We start from the raw sequence: 21,830 nt of genomic DNA, 5'->3' as shown, positions 1-21,830 counted from the left end.
TTAATGATTAACAGCTGGGCAACATCTTGGAAATGTACATTACTTAAAGCTAACAGTGCTGTTTTTCTTTGTATCTGTGAGGTAACAGTTGGCCTTCTGAATGCAAGTTGTATTCAGATTAAAATCACTTCCCGTTCCCCTCGTGTAAATGTTTCTTCTCTGCCTTGTCCTGGATCCCAGTCCTGAAGCAAGACTTCTGTCTCAGGCCCTAATTTAAAATCAGGATCCATGAGACATGTTCGCCCCAGGTGGTAAAGCAATGAGAGTAAATCCAAGTAATTAGAGGCAGAAATTCTGACTTGGGTCAACCATCTCAGTTTTAGAAGCACCCCGTCCTTGTGTCAATGAAGCTCCAAGCTCAGAGGGTGCAGTTGAACAGATGTGGGTCCTGCTCTAGTTTTTGCAGGACGGCTTGCTGGGTGGCAGCAGGAGGCAGAATACCCCTGGTAGAAATGCCAGGTGGGATTCCAGCCCCCCAAGTGACCTCCCTGCTCCAGACCTCCACCCCATCTCTGTCCCCAGCATGGACACTCAGCCTTAAGAGCCTTCCTAACACACAAGACAGATAAAGGCATCGGGGGTTATCACAATCACAATTTCTTTTGAGGACTAAACTCACCTACCTTGCTTTTCCCTGTGCAACCAACAGTCTGCAGTGACCACCCTGCGATCAGGCCACTGGTGAAATCAAATTCCATAGTATGCAAGCGGCAAACCTTACAGCCCAGCAGGGCTGGAAGCACAAGCAATTACACGCTCCCTTTATTCTCTCAGCTGTGGGAATAAGTGACTGCTTTCCCGTGTCCTCCTCCTTGAGCGATATCAATAATTTAATAAGCGTTACAAGATCTAGCGGAAAAGCAGCCTGCTGTAACACAAGGGCACCTGCCTCCTCCTTGGGGATGTGACTCAGGAGCTGTTTGCCTTTCTGGGACAGAGATAGGGTCAGTGACTTCCCCAGGGACTTCTGAGGGCTATCTCATGAGCGCTAGGAAGCCAGTGTCTCTGCACGGAATAGGCTTTGTGGATGTAAATAATCTATCTGCTATGGAGATGCAGGTATTTGCACCTTGCTCTGCAGATAAAAGCCATTTAGATTGCTCTGAAACAGCTCAGCCTTCCACAACATGTGGTACCCAAAGCTCTGGGAGACAACAGTCTGCAACCAGCAACATCCTTCATCATCTCCACCCAAGAAACCTACGGGATGAGTGACCGTGTGAAACAGCTCAGTGATGAGGCATCCAATGGGTCTACCTGTATGCATTGACAGTTATGGTCTCTGCCATGTTTATTGCACATACATTTCACAGCACTGATGTTCTCTGCTAATATAATGTGGATAATTGAAGCATAGGCTGCTGCAAGGAGGTTCCTGGAAACACAGAGCAAAGAGTGACAAAATTGGGATGAGAATACTGAGGTTTGGCTCCCAGATGTGTGGTCCTGCCACATTTCAGATATATAGAAACAGTTGGACAGTGCATTTCTCTCAACATTAAAAGGGCAGCCACTCAGTGCTCTGCTGAATTATTTTTCTTTGGCTGTTTTCCTGTGGGAGAGAGCAGAAATATGCTCTGAAATGTACCCCAGATCCAAATTTCAACTATACAACAGTTCAAGACAACTATAACAAGCACAGTAAGAAATTACATCACTGGATGAACTTGCTTTATGCAGAGCTAGAGAAAAATACCACAAGTTTATACTATTGAAAAAAAAAAACCCACAACAACATACACCCAGCACTTTTCTGTATTACGGCATCTATATGTTCTACTACGGATGACTGAGCATTAATCTTTCGTATCTCCAAAGTGGTGAGATAGGCAGAATTTAGCTGCCAGTTGTGAGGATTTGGACAAGGAGTTCACACATAAAAATGTTCAACTTAGGGACTTTTACACTTACAGGTTATTTAAATCTGAAACATAGAACTGCAATAAGTTAGATAATAATAATTTGTCTACTCCAAATATGTCAAGCCTAAAAGCTTGATAGCTACAGAAATGATTTCAAAAACATACCTTTTTTCCAAATATTAACACAACTCTTCTAGACTTGGGCTTTCTCATTCCTTCAAGATGGGAGTTATTTTTTAAGTACTCTAGTGTGTCCCTAACTTCCAAATTAACACATTATACTACAGCTTTTCCTCCCCAGCTAATATCACTAAGAATGGTCAGCCATAGCTTTAGTTCTTAATTATAAAAGAGAAAGGAACTAATATTTCTGAAATCTTTATTAATCTATTCTTGATTTCTACCTCACAGTAGCTACTAGGAGTTTGGTCAAGAGACCTCTCCAGCATACCTGATTTACAACTATTAAATAACAGGAAACAGAGTATTAATTATTAATAATTGTTATTGAATCTGACAGTGTCACAAAATATGCTTCAAAGTACAAAGTTGGAGGAAACCTCCAATTTTTGATATTTGGACTTGCTATCCTCATATGTGTATGTCATAAGAGATAAGAAAAACTACATCCATAAAATTAAAATTCCTTCTTGTGGCCAGCTCATTACAGCTTGGTAATCCCAGGGTGGGCCTGAAAGACACTTTGCTTTGGCCTAAGTGTGCTGCCATTGAACGCCAGCAAAACCATCACTGTATTCATTGCGATCAACTGGACCAAAGCGCAGCGCTTTTGAGAACCCCTCCCTTCACAGGTAGATCTAAGGTACTGCATTTCCTGGGAAACTTGAGGTGCTCTGAGCAAAGAGGGAGGTGTCATATGAAGAGGTTAAGAAGGTGACTGTGTTAGATGTGGGAGCCCTGCTGATTGTCCTGGAGATTCACAGGGAACGCCACCACTGCCGTCACTCTGCATGGCACAGCTCACCTCCCCTTCTGGGGTGCTTTTGTGTCGCGGTAATGACTGTAGTCTAAATGCACAGAAAGTCTTGGGTTTATAACATAATGTTACATTAATCTGTTGGCTTCCTCTGTAAGTGTTCAAGATCGCATATTTTTATAAGGTCGTTGGAGTTAATCATGACCACTATAAGTACTTCAGTATTTTACAAAAGAGAGAGGCAAAGCTACACATTTCTCTTGGGACACTGGTGTATCAAACCAGATGGGAACTGGCATGAGGTAGGAGATAAAAAAAAAAATGCCAGTAGAAATCAAGAGTAGGCTTGGCTATTTGATTTCACATCTTTGCTTCTCCACAGATTTCTCATGTGGTTTTAGGCATGTAATTTAATCTTGCCGTGCCTCAGTTCCCCTTCTAAAAGATGAAATCACTGAGATAACAGTGCCCTAGTTGACAAGGATACTGCAAGCACACAAATTTTTAGCGGTACAAAGATGCAGTAATGAGAACCATGTATGAATCTGAAATCTTTGCAAGCAATCTCTTTTCAATCTAAAAGTGCACAAAACCAGCAAAGTGAGTTCATAACATGTCCAACTCTCTCATCAGCTGAGTTGGTTGTCCTGCTTAATGAAGCGAGCCATGTTAACGACACACGGTCACAAACTGAGCTAACAGCTCCCATCTCATCTAAGGGACAATCCTAGGGCTGTTTTCATGCAATCCCTATTCTGTCAGAGACAGAAATATGTCTCCCACCCTCCATCGCTATGACGAATCAAACCCAGAGGCACAAACATCTGCCATAACCAACTGCCTTCTTGGGCTGGTCTTCAGAAGTTTTGTCTGTAAGAAGTAACCTAAACTCTGGATCCACGACTGTGTTTCATTACAAGTACTGCTGACCACAACTCTCTCATACCACCTAGCCTTGCCCTTTTTACTGTTGTTTTTCTGTGGTATTGATGATTTTTAATATCTATAGCTAACATGGCGCTTTGGCATTTTTTTTAATTTCAAAAGGGCAAGTTGGCTTAGGAGAGAACAGTTAATCATCTGATTGATCAATTTTATTGATCAAGTTTGGGGGTATTTTTAACTGCAGGTTGGAACAGAAAGAAGGAATCAAAGGACAAAAGCCTCAAAGATATTTGTGCAATAAATCAAAAAGCTGGCATTGCACTTAAAAACTCCAGTGTGCCTACCTGGGGACATTTGTATATTCCACAGGCAAACTTAGATAGGTTTTTTTTTTGTTTGGTTTTGTTTTGTTAAACCAATTGCTCAACTGAAATCAGTGCATGAACCCCCATTTATTCAGTTAGAATTATCTCAGTCCCACACAGAAAGTCTGTGCAGCTGCATCTCTGCACAGCCCAAAATTTCCAAGTGACTCTGAGGAGCAGCTCTTATGAAACAGAAAGAAAGTGTCAGCCAGAAAGCCTTTAGACCAGGCCTGCATATCAGAAGGTGAAATCACCTGTATGGAAAGCGTAACAGCAGGAGTAAGTTTGAGCAACAGGCAATCTGTTACCGAGTAATTAAGATCTCTGCTTCCTCATCTGAGCTTCAGCTGGTGGCTGAACACCTGGCAGGAGATGACAGAAGGAGAGAATATAATTTTAGTTTGGGCAGACACCTGAATGTGAAATGCAGAAGCCACCATCAGCATAGCGAAGACATCTGGACGTATATTTGCAGATGAATTAACTAAGATGAAGCACAGGGAAAGATGAGCAACGTAACGTAAAAGTAGATGTGTTGGGTGAGACTTCCAGTCTGTTTCCAGCAGTGGATGTCTAAAGGCACTGGTTAGTCATATGCAATTCCTTCTCTCAACACTCGCCCAGCCTCCAAACATTTTTCGGTTCAGGAGCTTTCTAAATTGGAAGTGGTTTCTAAGCATGTGTTTAATCCTCAGTGGACTTCTCTTCAATGAGCTGCCCAGTCGCAATCCAAGCCCATGGACTTTCATCACCCAGCTCATTCTTTGCTCCACAAGCCCGCTGGGGGAGAAAACACCAGCATAATGTGAGACCAACCATATTTGCACAGAACAAGTTTGTCTAGCCTCAAATAGTATTAAAAAATCCCTACTGCAAAGAGCCAAGAGGAGTATGAGAAAGAGCCTCACTAAATTGAGTTCTGCAAGATGCTGGGAATAGGTTTTTTTTCTTTAAAGAAAATAAATTTTCTGAGGTTCATGGTAAATTTCAAAAGAGAAAAATAACGACATGTAATATGGGCTAAATCTCGTCATCAGTTCATGACTGGAGTTTGCCAAGCCTGGGCCTCAGATAAGTACCAATATGAGACAGAAATGCCATTTTAGAGAGCCAGGCAGGACTTGGCTCTTTACCAGTTTGATTTACTCAAATATAAATGTTTGAAAAAGTTGAGGGAGCTGTAATGTTGAAACGTTGAAGATGGCAGATTACTGAGCAAATGGCGAGATCAAAGGCACATTTTTTTCTTCTGAACAGACTTTGCAATGCTTATGTTAAATAATTATAATAATTTATTAATCCTGCTTTTGGCTTGCACAGCAGAGGAGTGCAACTCATATTAAACCAGCATGTTTTAAAATATATTTAAAATAAAATATAGTATTGTTCAAACCTAATAAGAACTCTTCCCATTTTAGTTGGAACACAATGTACTAATTATTGTAATACATCTAGTTAAGAGCAAGTCAGCTTGGCTTAGTTGATGTGTGATGAGTATGTACAGACTCAGAAAAAGCCTCCCGTTTGAGACTATAGTGTGACAAGCGTGAGCACCAGCAGCTCCCTGTGGCTCCAGCCCATTCCCCAGCATCCCCTGGCTCCATGGGCATGCCTGGGTTTGCAAGTTCTTAGATAAAGGATGCTCCAAGAATCTGATTCAAAAGTTCAGGAACAAGAGTGGGAGTTATTCTATCCATTTCAATGAGCCCTAGATCAAGCCTCGTATGTACTGTATATCTTCATCACAGTATGCAGCAGCTCTGAAGCAGAAAGGAGACAAAAAGGAGCTGGCAGCGCACGGAGGACACTTCGGTGACTTCACATTTTACATATAGATCGTTATTTTAATGCTGCAGTACAGCAGCAGTTTTGGGGTTACAGTCTGAGTTGCAATTTAATAATGTAAGAAACAAACAGGTATGCCAATAAAATTCTGTAGATTATTTAATTAAACAACTGTGACTTTCTGCAGTGGGCTAGTGGAAAGACGGACCACAGAGAAAGACAGGTACATTTCTTATACCTCATATTTTGTACCTGAAACTGTGCACTTAATTCCTTCTGAGCCTACACTCAGATTACTCAAATTGCTCTTTGTCTGACATCAATATTTCTTAGACTCATCTGCGATTTTAACACGAACCTTGTTCTTGCAAGCAAACATGAAAATTGATGCCTTTTAATCACTGCCCAAATAGACTCACAAATAGGTCAGAAGTGGTCAATAAGGTTCTATCCCCTCTCAAATAAAACAAGGGGATATTAATGGCACTGCAAAACTCCCAAAAGTATGTCTACAGTTCAGTCACTACAACAGCAGACAGAGCTGAAGAGACAGCAGCCGAGAAAGCACATACGCAGAGCAAAGCTTCTTGCTATTGCAACTGTATTGCTTCAGTGCCTGAGCTCCTCATGGAAAGGCTATTAAGCATAGTCTACACTGCCCTGCAGTTTTTGGTGCTCATCCTTGTTTGCTCGCTGTACTCCCCCTTCCACAAGGCTCTCAATGCCACAGCACAGCCTCTGTGCACAGCATCCTGCTCTGCGCCGCCGCTCCTTCTGCCTCGGCGAGCATGTTTTCCTGACCGAAACAGGTTTGAACAGCAGCCAGCAGCAGAGCAAACCTGGGCCCAGTGTGCTGGGATCTGCTTGCAAATCCACTCTGCTCCTTTAAACCACGAGCAACTCCTAGACCTTAACCAAAACCACACATTTACTAAATCTTCCTATGTAGAGAGTAACTATAAATGAAATATAGCATTCAGCAGATGTGTGTTTGCATGATCACACACAGGTCCTATAAACTTAAAGTGCTACTACTAGAAATAATTAATTCCACGCAGGTCCTCACCTGTGGAAGGATAATGTCGCCTGTCTTCTGGAGAATGGTCCCTCATGAAAGGAAGGGATGACACAAAGGAGTTCCCTTCTCTGTCACGAACTTTACTTCTCAGTCTATCAAAGAGCAACCCAAGACTACCCTTCTGTGCAGAGTTGTCCATATTGCTCTTGGAGATGTTCTTGGGCTCTGGAGATGAAAGGAGGTACTTTTCATTATGGATAAATTTGTCATCTTTGGGAGCTCCTGGAGGAGTCTCTTTAAAGCTAAACTTTTCCAGGAGACCTGGGACATCCTCCATCCTAGTGCAAGATGATTTCTGATGTATACTTGTTGTCCTGAAAGACCTGGTGTGAGAACTGTAGACTGGGAAGGATACCTCTTCACTGTAATTCCTTGGAGATTTCTCTTCAGAGCCGACAGAAAAACGAGATGGATTTGAGAGAGGGCTTCTATTTCCTAAATATTCTCCTGCCCACTCCCCTACTCCAGGCTCCTGTGGCTGAGTGTTATTTGCTCTATTATTGTTACTATTCCTTTGGCTTAGGGAAGAGCCAGGAGTAGTGGGGAAGCTGAAGAAAGACTGTTCTGAAGAGCCTTTGGATTTGCTGTCTGAGTCGTGCTTCGGTCCTTCTGGAGACGAGGTTAGAGGCTCCAAAATGGACCTCCTGATTGCCTTGGCTATGAGCCTCAGTGGTGATTTTGGCTGGCCAGCTGTGTGCTCCCTGGCAGCTACAACTGGACTCCTCAAAGCATCCTTTGAGTCAACTGGCAAAGCTGGTGGAGCATCATCTGTGAATAAGAGAGGCACAGGACAACTAGATAGTTTAAACACATCTTTTCTCCAGTCAGCATCCTTTTCCTCGGAAGTCCTCAGTGCTCCTTTCTTTCGATACCCTGGACTGGTCCCACCTACGTCCGTCACATTTGAATCATATAACACAGGATGCTGTTGCGTACAAAGCATCAGCCTCTTTTTTGCTTCCTTCAATTCCTGCTCAAGCTTTTCTTCTGGGTGCCTTGTATTTTTGGCATCTTTCTCTTTCAAATCCAGAGATGGCAGCACTTTTGTCTTCCTGTTAAAATCTTCTGGTTCAGAGGTATATTTCTGTTTTCTTTCCTTCCAGCCCTGGGCTGTGTATGTCCCAATGGCACCATCTATATCTTTAGGCTCAGAAAAATCAGCAGCCAGTGTCCCATTCCCAGGAGGGGTCCGTGTAGAACCTCTGGTGCTGCTCTGGAAAGGGCAATGGGGCACATACAGATGGATGTCTCCAGAAACCTCTCTGGATTTTTCTTTCCTTTGAAATACTGGGCTGTCAGGTTTGAACTGTCCTCTTGTAACTTCTGGTGGTTTCTTGTAAGATGATAACTATTAAGGGCAAGAAAAAATATTTTGGGGGTAGAAAAATACAGTTTAGTGTATCTTTTATTTCATAGAGTATTTTATTCAATTTCAATCTTAACGTAATGCTAATAATATTTACTTTTCTTAATCTAATACTAATAATATTTACTTTATATACACATAAACACACACAGATCATTATACACACATAGATCATTATACAATAAGAAGAAAAGCTTTTCTTTCTAAAGGGCTAACATTTCTCTAGGAATGGGGATCTAATACTACTTGAAATTTTATTAGTTAAAAATTATGCTATTCATGCTATGAATCTGTCATATCTTTGTGAATTGCCGTTAATATTTTCCTTTGAAACAAACAGTCCGATCTGCAGGAAAACAAACAAAAGCAGATCTGCTCTGTTCTCCCATGTGCATTCCAGTTGCATCACCTTAGGGTTTCCAGCAAGCACAAGGGACCATAATCCATCCTCTCCAACCACTTTTATAAAATTGCATGCTTACATAGTGAAGGTAGGAATTAAGTGACCCAGAAAAGATTGTAAAATGCAAGATAATTGTTTTAAAAAATTCAATTATTTCTCTCATTTTTTTTTTCCTTTGGTGAAGATTTAAATTCAGTATTCTAGCCACCAAAATCTGCTGGCAATAGTAGAAAGGATAAATGCCCACATCATCTAGCCAGCAGACCAAAAACAGAGGTTTTCTGTTTTTTCTTCTTAAAAGGGAAGCATTTTACCCTCAATGCTACGTGATAATGGATGGTGAGAATATTCAATTCCTGTTTCCACTTATGTGCCAGACTCCCACATTCACACGGGTGAAGCCATTAATCTGACTTCTCATTTCCCAGAAGCATCAGAAGGTAATAATGATCGTTCCCTGTTTCACTGTTGCATTTGATGACGTGATGACACATAAAAAACCATGAGAAACACCAATAAACAAATGAACACTCTCTTAATCTTCTCTCTTTAGAGTAAGAAAAAGGCCACCAAGTGCTGTTTATAGACTGGGAGCTGCGTGGAGTCACCTCTCCTTGAGCACAGCGTGGCCAGGGAGCATTGTGCAGCTCTGCTCCCATGGGACCTGCCCTTCCTGGCCCTATTGTCCTACACCGGATTTCAACTACCACCGTGGACATGGAACACCTGATTTTTTTCCTAAAGCAGACCCGAGGTCAAGCAATTTTAATCCTGTCCAACCCAAGGATGAGGACAACGGGTTTAGGACATGGAGGATATGGGCTGGTCCCCGCTCCACCCAGCTCCGAGTCCAAGGGACGTGCTGCCCTTTGCTCAGGATGGTCGGTCGTGACTCCAGCTGCAGCACTGCATTTACAACAGGCCCACCCCTCTTTGCCTTTTTTTTTTTTTTTTTTTGTTTTGAAAAGGGCAGAAAATACAAAGGAAATTCTAGGTCCTGATGGAAGCTGAAGATGCTCCTGAGCTGTGGGAGGTGTGGAGCCAAGGACCTGCTGCAAATTAAGAACATAGATCTTCTACCTATTGGATGCAAGGGACAAACATTAGACAGGAGCACACCTATATCTAAGGGCTGTAATGGTTTGAAACCCCCCTCTGCCAGGTTTCCTATGGCCAGCACTATGTGAGTCCTTGGCTGCCAGATTTGTTCTCCAAGGCTGGTGCTGGTACTTGCCTTTCACCCAGTGATACACAGCAATCGAGTGGCATTTAAGTCACTTGGGCATGACACTCATCCCACCACTGCTGGCACCTGGCCTTGCCCAACACGCCACATGCTTCCATCCAGCCCTACAACCACATGTGTGGACAAACAGCCAGCTTGGGAACACCGGGGGCAGAGATCTGGGGGCTTTTCTCTCCTTTGTGCAGAACCTGGTGGCACAGAGAAAATCCCAACAGCAGCTAAACGCCGTGCTGTGAGGGAAGGGTGGGGTGGTGGTACCTACGTGTTGGCTGATGCAACAGTTTAGTGCCTAACTCTCAGTGCAGTTGAGGTCTGAGTCCCACAGAAAGCAAATGCCACTTAGCCGCATGATTTGGGAATGGTTGCATCAATAAGAGCATCCAAGTCTCTTCGCTGTGTGTAGCACAGGCATAACTCCAACCTTAGTGGTTACTGTGAGGACCAAAATGACTTGAAAGAGCAGGGGATGCTCAGACAGCCTGGGGTGAGCAGACATGCCCTAACAGTAGTTACGCTCAGTTTGCTCTGCACAATTCTCCTTCATACCTGTGTCTGGGAGTGATCCTCCCCAGGACCATTTTGGCAGCTGGCTGAGCTGTCCTTCCCACGTAGCCCAGGTTTCTTGCTTGACAGTAGAGGGAAACCTGCCACAGACATGGATTTTACCATCATATTTGTATTGCTTTTGTCTTAAACAAAGTTTGCAATTAAAGAACAAGAGTAGAAAGTTAAGCAGTCAGCTGGACACAGTTGTACCTGAGACGCTGACATACAGTAATGAAATTTATGACCTTACTCACATGTGTGTGCACACTGTGCCAAACACATGTTGACATTTTCATCGGTGGACCTGAACTGCTTCTACTTTTTGGCTGGACGTAGTGAAGCGGCTTTTGAGTTCCAGGAAACTTTCTGGAAAATCAGCCCTCTTTAGAAGGCTTTCAGGCCTTAAAAGCAGAAACAGTCAAAACAACCAGCGACTTTTGAAGCTTTGGCTAGTTCCGAGAAATGAAGAAAATGGATGACTTCTGAGCAGGCTGTCTGTCGGAGCGGGAAAGAAATGAGAAATACAACCACCTGCAGGCAGCAGGGACAAAAATAACCCTGTCAGGTCCACGGGCGGTGTGCTGGGGGCTCTCTGAGGAGCAGACAAGGTAAATAACTGCTAGAGGCCTTGAACCAAAACTAGCACAGACAGGCTTAGACCTGCTGGAAACAACAGTGGGGAGGTAACTCGCACCTGAAAGGAGTCAGGAGAGCTCTCTAATATTTGTGCCTGTGGGAATTTTACATAATAAATAATCTTTGGACAGAAGAAAAGAATCCCAGAGCCAAGATATTACCATGTCAAGCTTTTACATGACAAGTATATTTATAGCTGAATTATTAACTCCCAAACTCAATTATTAGTTCCTGCATGTGGACTTCGGAAAAGGCAAGCCAGGGGACAGACCAACTTTCCCTTTCTCTCAGTGTCTCACCTGTGCATTCCCAATCTCTATGCAATTTGTTACTTTTAGTCAAGAACAGAGGGAAACGATGCACTGGAGTTCATTAAGGAACTCCCATAGGGACCAGCAAAAGGGGCTGAACTGAGACAAATCCAGCTTTTATCAGCTGGTTAGAGGGATACCATAACTCTGCTCTGCTGTTGGTCTTGCTTTCTGTACCTTTTTGCACTGAGTTTTCAGCGGAGGGGAAAAGAAAGAGAAAAAACAGCCTTCAAATAATTTCAGATACATTCAGAAAGTCCAGTGATGGTCCTCTAAGAAAGTAGCATCAAAACTGGGCTACTCTATCTTCATTTTCACAACCTATGTCCACCCTACCCTGATTCTCCATCCCCACTACAAGTGCTGATCCTTTCCCACCCATGCATGTTGACCTTTATATTCTGTATAGCGAATTGACCATGGGAAAAGATAAGAATCCAGAATGAGAACCCACTGTTACCTGTATAAGTGAGCCAGGGAGGTTCCGCCTGATCCACTAAATCCATTCGCCTCCTGACACAGGCAAACATCACAGCTCAGCACACCGAGGGGAAACGCAACTGCTGCAGGAGTGGCAGCTATAACACTCAGGAGGGCTTAAAATCCACAGCCCAGGGCTCCGGGACATTGGCTCATGCCCATGGGGAGAACTGCTCCCACTGCAGCTCTCCTGGGTGTGCATTAGCTCACAAGGACAGGGCATTGCTTCACACAAAGCCATAACTTGCTGCCATTCTCAGAGATAATGGATATGTTCCAACCAAGATGCTGAACCCAAATTTGCAGCTTGACATGCAAAACAGGTTTTTTTTTTTTTTTAAAAAAAAGTTCCCTAGGGCACTAGCACAATCTGTTTGGCCCAAAAGCTACTTGAATTGACTAAGATAAATTAAGGGTGTGGCGTTCCCTGTGGCCATGCAACAGGGATTAAAGATTTTGAAAGGTAATATCCTGCTCTGAGCCTTTCAGTCAACATAACCATGACACCGATTTCCTTTCCTTGGACGCGTACTCTGTGCTGTTTATGAAACATATGTGTTTTGGGAAATAAGTCTGAGAAGGAGACAGATTTTGCTTTCATGTGAGTGATGATCACATGAATTCTTGTAACCAAATATTAAGTGGATTAAATATAGAAACTAAGACTTACAGTGTTCCTCCAGAGAGTAAAAAAAGCCTTTATTCTGTTCCCAGTATATGCTGAGTGTGCTTTACACCTCGTTTTTAACTGTATGCTTGAGCTTCGGACGAATTTATTCAGCGTATCATTTCCTTCTCAAAGGCCTTTAGCTCCCTCTAGAGCCATTCGGAGACACATGGAAGATTTTAATGGAATGATGGGAAAATTAATCGGCAAATGATTAAGTAATGCGGTTGCTGAGAACAAGCTGAAAATGAATCGAAATTAAGTCTTTTTTTCCTCTCTCACAGTCTTTCTTTCCCTCCCCCCCTCAAACCTGGAATAATCACATTTGTTTGGCATTTTAAAAACTGAGATCAGTTAAGGCAAGATTTTAAATCCAAGTCTTTGGTGAAGCCAACACCTTATTATAAGCCAGTACTTAAATTCTGTATAGTGCTCAGAGACAACCCCGAGGTTGACACTGGGAATTTTTGAGGGCACCCTGCTCTGCCTTCCCCATCCCAGGCATGGGACAGCGTGTCCCCGCGTGGGACGTCCCGTGTGGCTGCTCCAGAGGGCAGTCGAGCTTGGTGGGAGCATCCTCTCAGGACTGGGAAAGGACCCTGTGCATCCTCTACTGAGATTTACTGAGTTATCCCAGAAGTGTGGCATGGGACACCTCCAAGGGACCACAGGGTCAGTGGCGACAGCGCTCATGAGCATCTGAAGGCATCTATCTTGGAGGTGAGGTCAGTGCTGGGAAGGAGAGATGCAGCTTGTCTCCTCGTTTGAGATATAAAAATTCTTCCCAGAGTGAGTACTTGCAAATAATCTTGAAGCTTGCTTGCATATTCAAACCAAACAAGATGCCTCTGCTTGAATGCTGGTCCCATAATGGACGAAGGGATCCTACTTGCTTCAGGAGCAGAGCCCTTAACTTCTCTGAAGGCAACTGGGACCCTGAACAGCAACAGAAATCCCCTCTGTTGCAGAGGACAGCTGAGGGCAGGGTTGAAGAGTACCTGTCACCACCATTCCCCAAAACCCGCGTCTCCATGACCAGAAATTGTGGCACTCAGTCACAGGCACAAATCACTTCTTTTGGCTGCTGTACATTCATTTTTTTTCTGAAGGTTGTCAATACCCCAGTCTGACAGATACAACTGCATTTCTAACCATGTTTTGAGATGGTCTGGGCTGCTGGTGGGCTCACCCAGTTGCCCTACGGGTATGATCAATCCCAGCATGTACCTGCAAGTCCTTAGTGGGGCTGTTAGTAACTCAGAAACACCTTGGTTTTTTCCAACAAAAACAAACAAAAAACCAAATCAGAACAACCAAACAAAAAACAACCAAAAACAAACAAAAAAACCACCACCACCAAAAAAAACCCAACCCAACCAAACACCAAAAAAACCCCAAAACAACCAAAAAAAGGTGATAGGGCACCTGTAGATGGGTGTAAATAGGCACCTCCAGGAGCATTTCTAATAAGTGATACTCAAAATGTTAGACCCATCCTTGCACCTGATCAAAAGCAATTGGTGCACACATGGCTAGAGATGTAATACGTGGCTCTGGGATAGGGTTGCATTTTCTCAGCTAGAGAATTGAAGTGGATGCCACTTGCTGGTGGGTGTAATAACATAGGGGACAGTCACACAGAGGGAATTTGATCTTCTGAGGACAAGAAAATGGAAAATAAATATTTGGTGCATTTTAGATCTCGATTTTTCTCATCTACCAAAGTTTTAAAGGAGAAATTAACATTTAAGAGAGAGGAAAACAGGAGACAGCACAAATAGAAGATAAAATTGCTTCTCAGGCTTTACTCACTCGTTTGGAGCTTTTTCCTCCAATTCTGGTACTTATTTAATGCTGTGGAGTGAAAACTGTTGGCTCTCTGTAGGGCTGAGCAGAAAGAGAAAAGACACATGGTCAGAAAACGTAGCAAACCACAGAGAACAGGGGGGAACAAACAAACACACACACCACAACACCAAAACCACCACGAAAACCAAGAGCAACCCACATGCAGGGGGGGTGGAGGGTTGGTTTTTGACCAGGCTCCCCCCTATCCCAGTCCCATCCCCGCGGTGGCCGGCAGGGGGCAGCGCGCACCCGGCTGTGCCGAGGCCGGGAGGCGATAAAGGGAAAGGAGCTCATGTGTTACCATAATCCTTCCCATTTACCCCCAAAACAATACCGGTTCTTTTCTCAGTGAAGTCGGCACGAGCAGACAGACAGACAGACGGGCGAGGGGACAGACTGAAGGGGTAAAAGCTTCGGGATGCTGCGATGAAGCCGGGTGAGGATGCAGAGCTAACAGGCTGCTCATGACGATCTGGTTAACCCGGCTGGCGTGGTGAGGAGGTGACATTAGCAGCGGGGGGTGGGGACAGCATGAAATTGGGGTGGAAAAAGGGACAAAATCCTTCAGTGACTGCACAGGGTCACATGCTGCTGGGCACCCTTTGGGGCTTGTTGCTGTCCTTTTCTTGCCCTAAACAAGGGGTTTGTTATTCAAGAATCAATTTAAATTACAGTATGAAATCCCCTCTTTTATACTCAGATTAAGAATGCATATATGGATGTGGGGGTGGTGGGGGATGGGAAGAAATGAATGCTGGTGGCCTTTTCTTTTTGGCAAAACTATTTTTCAGCTCTTCTGTCACTAAAGCACGGTCTGACAGAAGGTACCTTGCATGAAGGAAGAACAAGTGACTTCCTCACAACAGTCCCTGCAGAGTTACGCATAACCCAGGCTGAGGTGGTCTGGGCAAGGACAAATCAAAGGACCTCAATACTTTAGCACCACATAGACCTCTTATGTAAAAATATGCCAATAATGCCCATAACATCACAATGTTTAGCATAACCATGTATTTTAAATATGCAATTAAGTTCAAACACCAGACTAAAATCCAGGAGCTCTACCCATTTCTACCAGGCTTTGGAAATCCATCCCCTGTCCAGGCACAGCCAACGCCTGAAATACAAGCTGGTTTTAACATAGACAAGAGTGATAAAACCAAATGCAATTATCAAACCCCAAGGCCCATCAAGTTTCTTGGGGTACAGCCATGAGCTGTCAGTATACAGGAAGACCTGAGAACTTGAATACAAATGACTGCCGCACATAAAGCTGAAGGCGAAAAACTTGCTGGGAGAACCCTCAGGTTCCATGGGTGCATCTGCACACCCTGTCCAGACAGCTGCTCCCTTGCTCCATCTGCACGTTGCAGCAGCACAACCACCCTGGCCCAAAAGCCAGGGGCAACATCAGCGCAGGTCTGTGCCCATAGCAGCACCCAGGAGATGGGTCAGTGTTGGTACCCCGTCTCCATGGCCTGTGGAGCACAGCTGCCATGAACGATGCCGGCACACAAGCCCATAGGGATACAGCACTTGACACACTGGGTTTCCCTCTTGCCTTCATATAATGCATTACTTCATCTGCTTACTGACCGCTCCCTTTGTCTGCTATATTTTGCCAGCCAGGCAGAAACATCCCACTTGTCCCAAGGTCAGGCTAAGCCGCCAGCAGTCTCAGCCAGCAGTATCTGCATGCTTCCTCTCCAGCCCAAGCTAATAGCAGTGGTTTCCACTCCATGAATGGAAAGGTCCTGCTCACCTTGCCTGAGCCCCATAGTAACACTCTGCAGCCCAGGGGCTGGCTTACACACGCACCTTCTAAAACAGCTGCTTTTGGCTTTCCTTGTTAGGATTTCAGAGAAAATAACACAAATTTCTTGTGAGAAGTGAGAACATGCAGCATTCTCCTTCAGGAGCCCTAAAGACAGGTTTTCTTCTCTGCGGTGTCAGGGAGGAGCTGCTTCAAGGTGCTGCAGCTCTGCTGCCAGCCCCTGCGGTGCATGCAGTTGTGCATCCCTCGCGAAGCTCTTCCAAGGGGAGAAACCCAGGAGAGTGAGCCCAGCAAAGGACGGGAGATGCTTTCAAAAGTGGAAGATCTGCCATGGCTTCAAAACACATCACCATGCAGTCCTGGAACATGGTACCCCTCATTTTCCACAAAGGCCCCTCTTTGGCTGTTTTTAGCACATTTTTCAGTTCTGACCTCCTCTAGCTCCAGAGGAGGTTCCATTTGGAGGCCGACTGTTCCTAAATCTCTACCCACCTCCCTGCTGGCTATATCCTTTCCTCACGCTTTCACTGGATACAAAAATTTTAAGCAGCTACTGATAGAAATACAAACTGAATGAAGCTGAGCTCTCTCATGCTTCCCCAAATCAGCCTTGCTTATACAATGCCACAGATATTGCATGGGCTGCTAATAATGTCCACATTTTTTTACTGTTGGGAAAACATTCATTCCACCCCTGCAAGCTAAGGCATGACTACTCCAGGGTACCCTGCATCACAGAAATGCTGTTTCAGCTACGGCACCCAAACCTCAGAAATCCTCCCAAAAAAAGACACCATTAATGGGCGCAACCTGATCACACAGCAGAGAACAGCCTTCTCTTCAAAACCTCTTCCCCTAACCCCAGCTTTATCCCTCAGGAGAGGTTGCTGGAGCATCCCCAGCTTGGGACACTGCTTACCATCAGCAACTTTGGATGTTTTGGGGCTTTCCTCTGGCACCACAGGGCTCCTGGCAAGTGATGTCCACCTCCGGATGGGCCTCAGGCAGGTGGGGGGCTCCAGCAATGAAGTCTGTCCTTCGCTCACCTCCGAGTTCGAGTCACCATTAAAATCAGACTCCAGATCAGAGCTACAGGAAATAAGTGCAAGAAGCAGGACATGTCAGAAGATGCACAGCATGGAGGTATTCATTACTATCCAGTGCAACAAGCACCAGCGTCAGCCCTGACAGCGGCATGGGCCACAGAAAAACAGATGTTTTACAGACAGAGCTGACATCCTCATTTTGCTTTCTTTGTTGTTATTACAGGACTGTAATTTGCAGTAGGTGCTACGCAGCTGAGATATCCCTTTTCCCATCAGATTTCTGCTGCCTGGATTCCCAGCCGTGACCTCTATGGAATCAAACTGCCACCGAGAGGGACTTGGGGTGAAACACCACAGCTCAGTTAGCAAGGACAGGTCCTTCTGCCTGCAAATCTGTACTGAGATGAAGAAAGGGAAACAGCGGCATTTTCAATGCCATGGTCAGCCTAGAAGCAAGGCGTGAGGTCACAGCTCTACACTTTTTACCTGGTCACCACAGAGTTTTGGAAATAAGAGGTATGCCATAGGGAACTTGCAGGCCGAGCCCTTGACAGCCCATGGAACAGCAAACGCAACAAGGCACCTGATCCAATCACAGGGGCAGATCCTGGCATCTCCTTCCTTAAATGTAATTAAAAATATGCGACACAAACACATGTGAATGGCACACGTTGCGACCTTGCCTCTAGGCAGGACAATGTCTGTTTGAGGTGATTATTAGTCCTTTTTTAAATGATCATAGGATTTCTTTCATCTCTAAAGGCCAGACTGTAGGCAACAGGCCTTCTGATCACCATACATAAGCGTGCCACCACCCCACTCAGCCTATTTTTAATGCAAACAACTCTGCTAACTTAATTCATAGATTTATTATAATGATTAATAGCTCTACCTTAAAAATAGAGGAACTTACACCATGAGTAGCCCTGTTGGCATGGCAGGAGAAAGCTATTTGGTGTTTATACTGAACTGGGTTGTAGAATGTAAAGATTTATTACCCCAGCCCAAGGCACAGCCTGGGAGGCAGGAGGAAGAAGAGCTAAAGGAAAGGCTGCATACAGCATAAAGCCAGCCTAAATGCCATACAGGAAGCGCCCGCCAGCCCTGCAGCCCCACTTTGCCCAGAGGAACTCAGCACAGCCGAGAGGCCGGGCTGGCCAGGCAGCGAGGATGGGAGCACAGCTCTGGGCGTGCTGTTCTCTCGGGCAGGATGAATCAGAGTGACCTTAAATGTCACCACTAACACATACTTTTTAGGTGTCTTTCAAGTTGTGTCAAGCATACACACATATATATATATATATAAATACTAATATACGAAGCTTTTGATAGCTGAGTTCCTGTGTGGATGGGGAGATATCACACTGAGATCAGGCAGAGTGCCACATAAAAAGAGCTGCCATTAACATTGATTGATATATTTCTGCTTTAAAGAGCAAAATGTTTCTTTTCCTTGGCTAGCAAGGATGTAAATGCTATAGTACCAGGCTTGTCCTCTGATTTCAGCTTGATAGGTGGTCATTCTTCAGAGGTACCTGAAGCCTGAACTGCAAAACTGTGTCACCGAGCTGGTCATTCTCCCCTTTCCACCAAGTGACTTGCTATTTCTCTCATTCCTTCCTTTTTTGGCAGGGTCTGACCTGCCAAGCCACACTAGGCAAAGGGCTCCTGAGCTGCTGCAGCAGCAGGAGGCTGACCTGACCTCGGAGCCGATGGCATCGGCCACAGCAGTGACAGACATGGCGTCACACCCCGTGCCATGTCCCGCTGGCGAGGAACCAGGGGCCTTGCCGTCCAGCCACGGGAAAGGGAGCTGATCCCTCAGATCAGAGGGATTAGTTGACTCTCATCGCTTCGAGCCGGAGGGTATTAGCGAGGGATACAAGCACACGCTCTGCGGGGGGCTCTGCCCCACAGGTAGGAAACCCTTCCCCAAGCTCTCCATCCCCCACGAAAGAGGAACCCCAGAGAGTGTCATCCTTGCTCAGAGGAACACCCAGACCCACACAGCAGAGCACAAACGTCATTTAAACCCACAGCAGGGAACAGCAGAAAGTTGCATTTCTAACAGCATTGCTCAGCACCAGAAGATATATGCAACACCACAAATAGGTGTGTAAAGGATGTTAAGTATTTGAACAAGCTTCCTCATTCACACACTAACACTCTGTTCACAACAGTTGGCTTTAGGCTTGCCTTTTTTTTTTTTCTCTCCGTCTTCTTTCTTATCTCTCAGTAAGGAAAACTGCTTTACTCAGGAGATACCAATCTAATATTTAGACAGGATGAACTCCCACAGAATTCTGCCCAGAAAGCCAATATAGTCTAATTTGTTCACAGAAATCGGGCTTCCTCTGACAGCTCCCCAAGGATCATCAAATTTCAGATTTCTTAGGGATGGGCAGGCCCTCAAACGCCCTGGGGGAGGCCTGGGGTGCAGAGCTGCGTGGTGATGCCCAAGGTGGCAGGCGACCACGTCACAGGACGCACCTTTTGCCACAACACGCCCACTGCCCTAATCCCCAAACAGACATTTTTTTGGTGCACAAAGAGCTGAACCTGGGCTGATCAGGGCAATGTTTTTCTCTCTGATTCAGGCCTCTGTGTGGGATGTGAATGTTTGAAGATTTCCTGCAAAGTGAGTCATGTGTCTGGGGGGATTTATGGCTGTGGTAAAGAACAATTGTTATTCTGAGCTGTTTGTCTTCCCCTTCCTCCACCCCCCAGTTGTATCACTATATTTTGTTATATTCTTCCTTAGTGTTCCAGAGAAAACCAAGCTGTTCTTGTGGGTTTTCTATAGGCTTATTTCTATTTTGAAGTACCTGCTTGTATCACTGGTGACCATGACACGGATCGCGAGAAGATTGTGCTCGGTCATCTCCTCCTCAGGGATGACCCTCACAGTGGCCCACTCAGGGGAAGGGGGTGAGAGCCAGCTCTCCAGGTCGTGGCGCTTGGGGATGCTCTTGGCCTTCTTCGGGGAGATGGGCTCATCAGCCACGGGCAGGCAGCGGTCTGGGAAAGCACAAAGGTGATAGCAGGGCGTTAGGAGAGAAGGAGGTCTGCTGGGGGGACCTCATCTCATTTGGGTGATCCTTGGCCACCACCGGCAGTTTCCACGTGGGGCCCCATCCTGTTCCCATGGGCGAGCTGCATGCAGCAACACCCCGGTATGGCAAAGAGCGTCCCTTCAGCCCACAGTACAGCCCAGGGTTTGTCAGCTTGGATGCAAGGAGTTGAAAACTCCAGGGGCAGCCTCAGTTTTTACACCTGCAGGTTCTCACACCACTTGGTAAAATGGGCATTGGGCTGGGTGCCTGGTGCCAGTGGTAACAAAATCACATGCTAGCTACACAAGCAGGGATTTATGGTCTCTTTTCAGGCTATACATGTGCACGTGGCAGGAGGCAGATGGACCAGCCTTGCTTGGGTGGCTAAAACTTCAGCGTTTTATCACAATTTTAGGTTAGTTTAGGACAGTGGGAGTGAGCAAAATAAACACAGGCTCCTCAGGTTGTTTTTGAGTGTGTGCAGCAAATGCAGACACTGATTTGGGAAGAGAAGCGACATCACAGCAGTTAAACAGCACCATCCCTGAATTCACATTCAGGCAGGAAGAATAAAGCCAAGTTTCCCAGGTGATACAGACAGAGCCAAAGACAGGAGATCATCTCTCCCTGTGAAATCCTTGATTTCTGAGCAACCTCACCTATCCACAACCTCCTGCACAAGCAAATACAAACATATCATCTGCATCACCTGGGGCTTGGTGCAAAAGGGAGAAATGCCAAGCTCTGGGAGAGTGGCTTTGCTTGATTCACCTCCCATGTGTGGTGCTTTCACCACAATTAATTCAACACCGTTGCTTCTAATTTACACCTGTATAAGCAGAAAAAAAAAAAACAGACCTGGAACATGGCTTGTTTTTTCATCTGTTAGAGCAAACTATCTAGTAAGCATCAATTAAACTCTTCTTTAGCATGCAGCTTCTTCATATATTGCAGGAGTGCACTCATCCTGTCCTCCACTTAGCAAGGGCTTTTAACTTGGACATCCAGTGCTAACATGGAAAACAAACCTGCCTGGAGCAAGAGTGCTACAGGCAGATCCTGGGGGATTATAGATTATATACACCACAGAGCCCAAGCGCTGGCCCATGGGACCTGCCGGAGCAGCAATTCCCTGTCTGCAGACCCCAGGGCTCTCCCTGGGATGTCGCCCATGACTGTTCACTCACACCCAGGAAGCACCGACCTCTGGGTGTTGCTGCTCTTGATATCACAGATGTCATGGGTACACATCCCACACTGCACCGAGCTTTAATCCCACCTCAGATCACTTGGTCTGTCGATCACTGTTCCCTTCCCTATTACCATTTTTCTGTGGAGCTGCAAAACAAGGTTCTCAAAACAAGCTGTAACAGCAGAGTTACACCTTTATCTTGCCTGATTTGGGTAGTTCCCAGCCTCCCCCAGAAAAAGAAAACTGGTGTTCTGAGCTTTTGCGCCTCTCCCAGTTATCATTTGTGCTCACCCCCTCTATGTTTGAAAATAAGCATCACCAAGGAAAGCCCAGCTGCTGGTGACAGGGAT

General features: G+C 45.2%; 1 protein-coding gene across 3 annotated transcripts in view; it reads right to left on the bottom strand.

Moving 5' to 3' along the window:
• Positions 1–21,830, bottom strand: part of MICAL2 (microtubule associated monooxygenase, calponin and LIM domain containing 2) — a 133,211-nt gene that overhangs the window by 15,908 nt on the left and 95,473 nt on the right. For all 3 annotated transcript variants that reach the window (XM_065065319.1, XM_065065318.1, XM_065065320.1), the window contains 5 exons: positions 20,061–20,253; positions 17,109–17,278; positions 14,380–14,454; positions 10,474–10,571; positions 6,901–8,260 (listed from right to left, as the gene is read on the bottom strand). In XM_065065319.1, coding sequence (XP_064921391.1) covers positions 6,901–8,260; positions 10,474–10,571; positions 14,380–14,454; positions 17,109–17,278; positions 20,061–20,253 — 1,896 coding nt within the window. The remainder of the gene's footprint in view (positions 1–6,900; positions 8,261–10,473; positions 10,572–14,379; positions 14,455–17,108; positions 17,279–20,060; positions 20,254–21,830) is intronic.

This window comes from Columba livia, chromosome 5 (genome assembly GCF_036013475.1).
Source record: "Columba livia isolate bColLiv1 breed racing homer chromosome 5, bColLiv1.pat.W.v2, whole genome shotgun sequence".
NCBI classification, from domain to species: domain Eukaryota; kingdom Metazoa; phylum Chordata; class Aves; order Columbiformes; family Columbidae; genus Columba; species Columba livia.
This window is presented reverse-complemented; position numbering and strand designations above follow the sequence as displayed.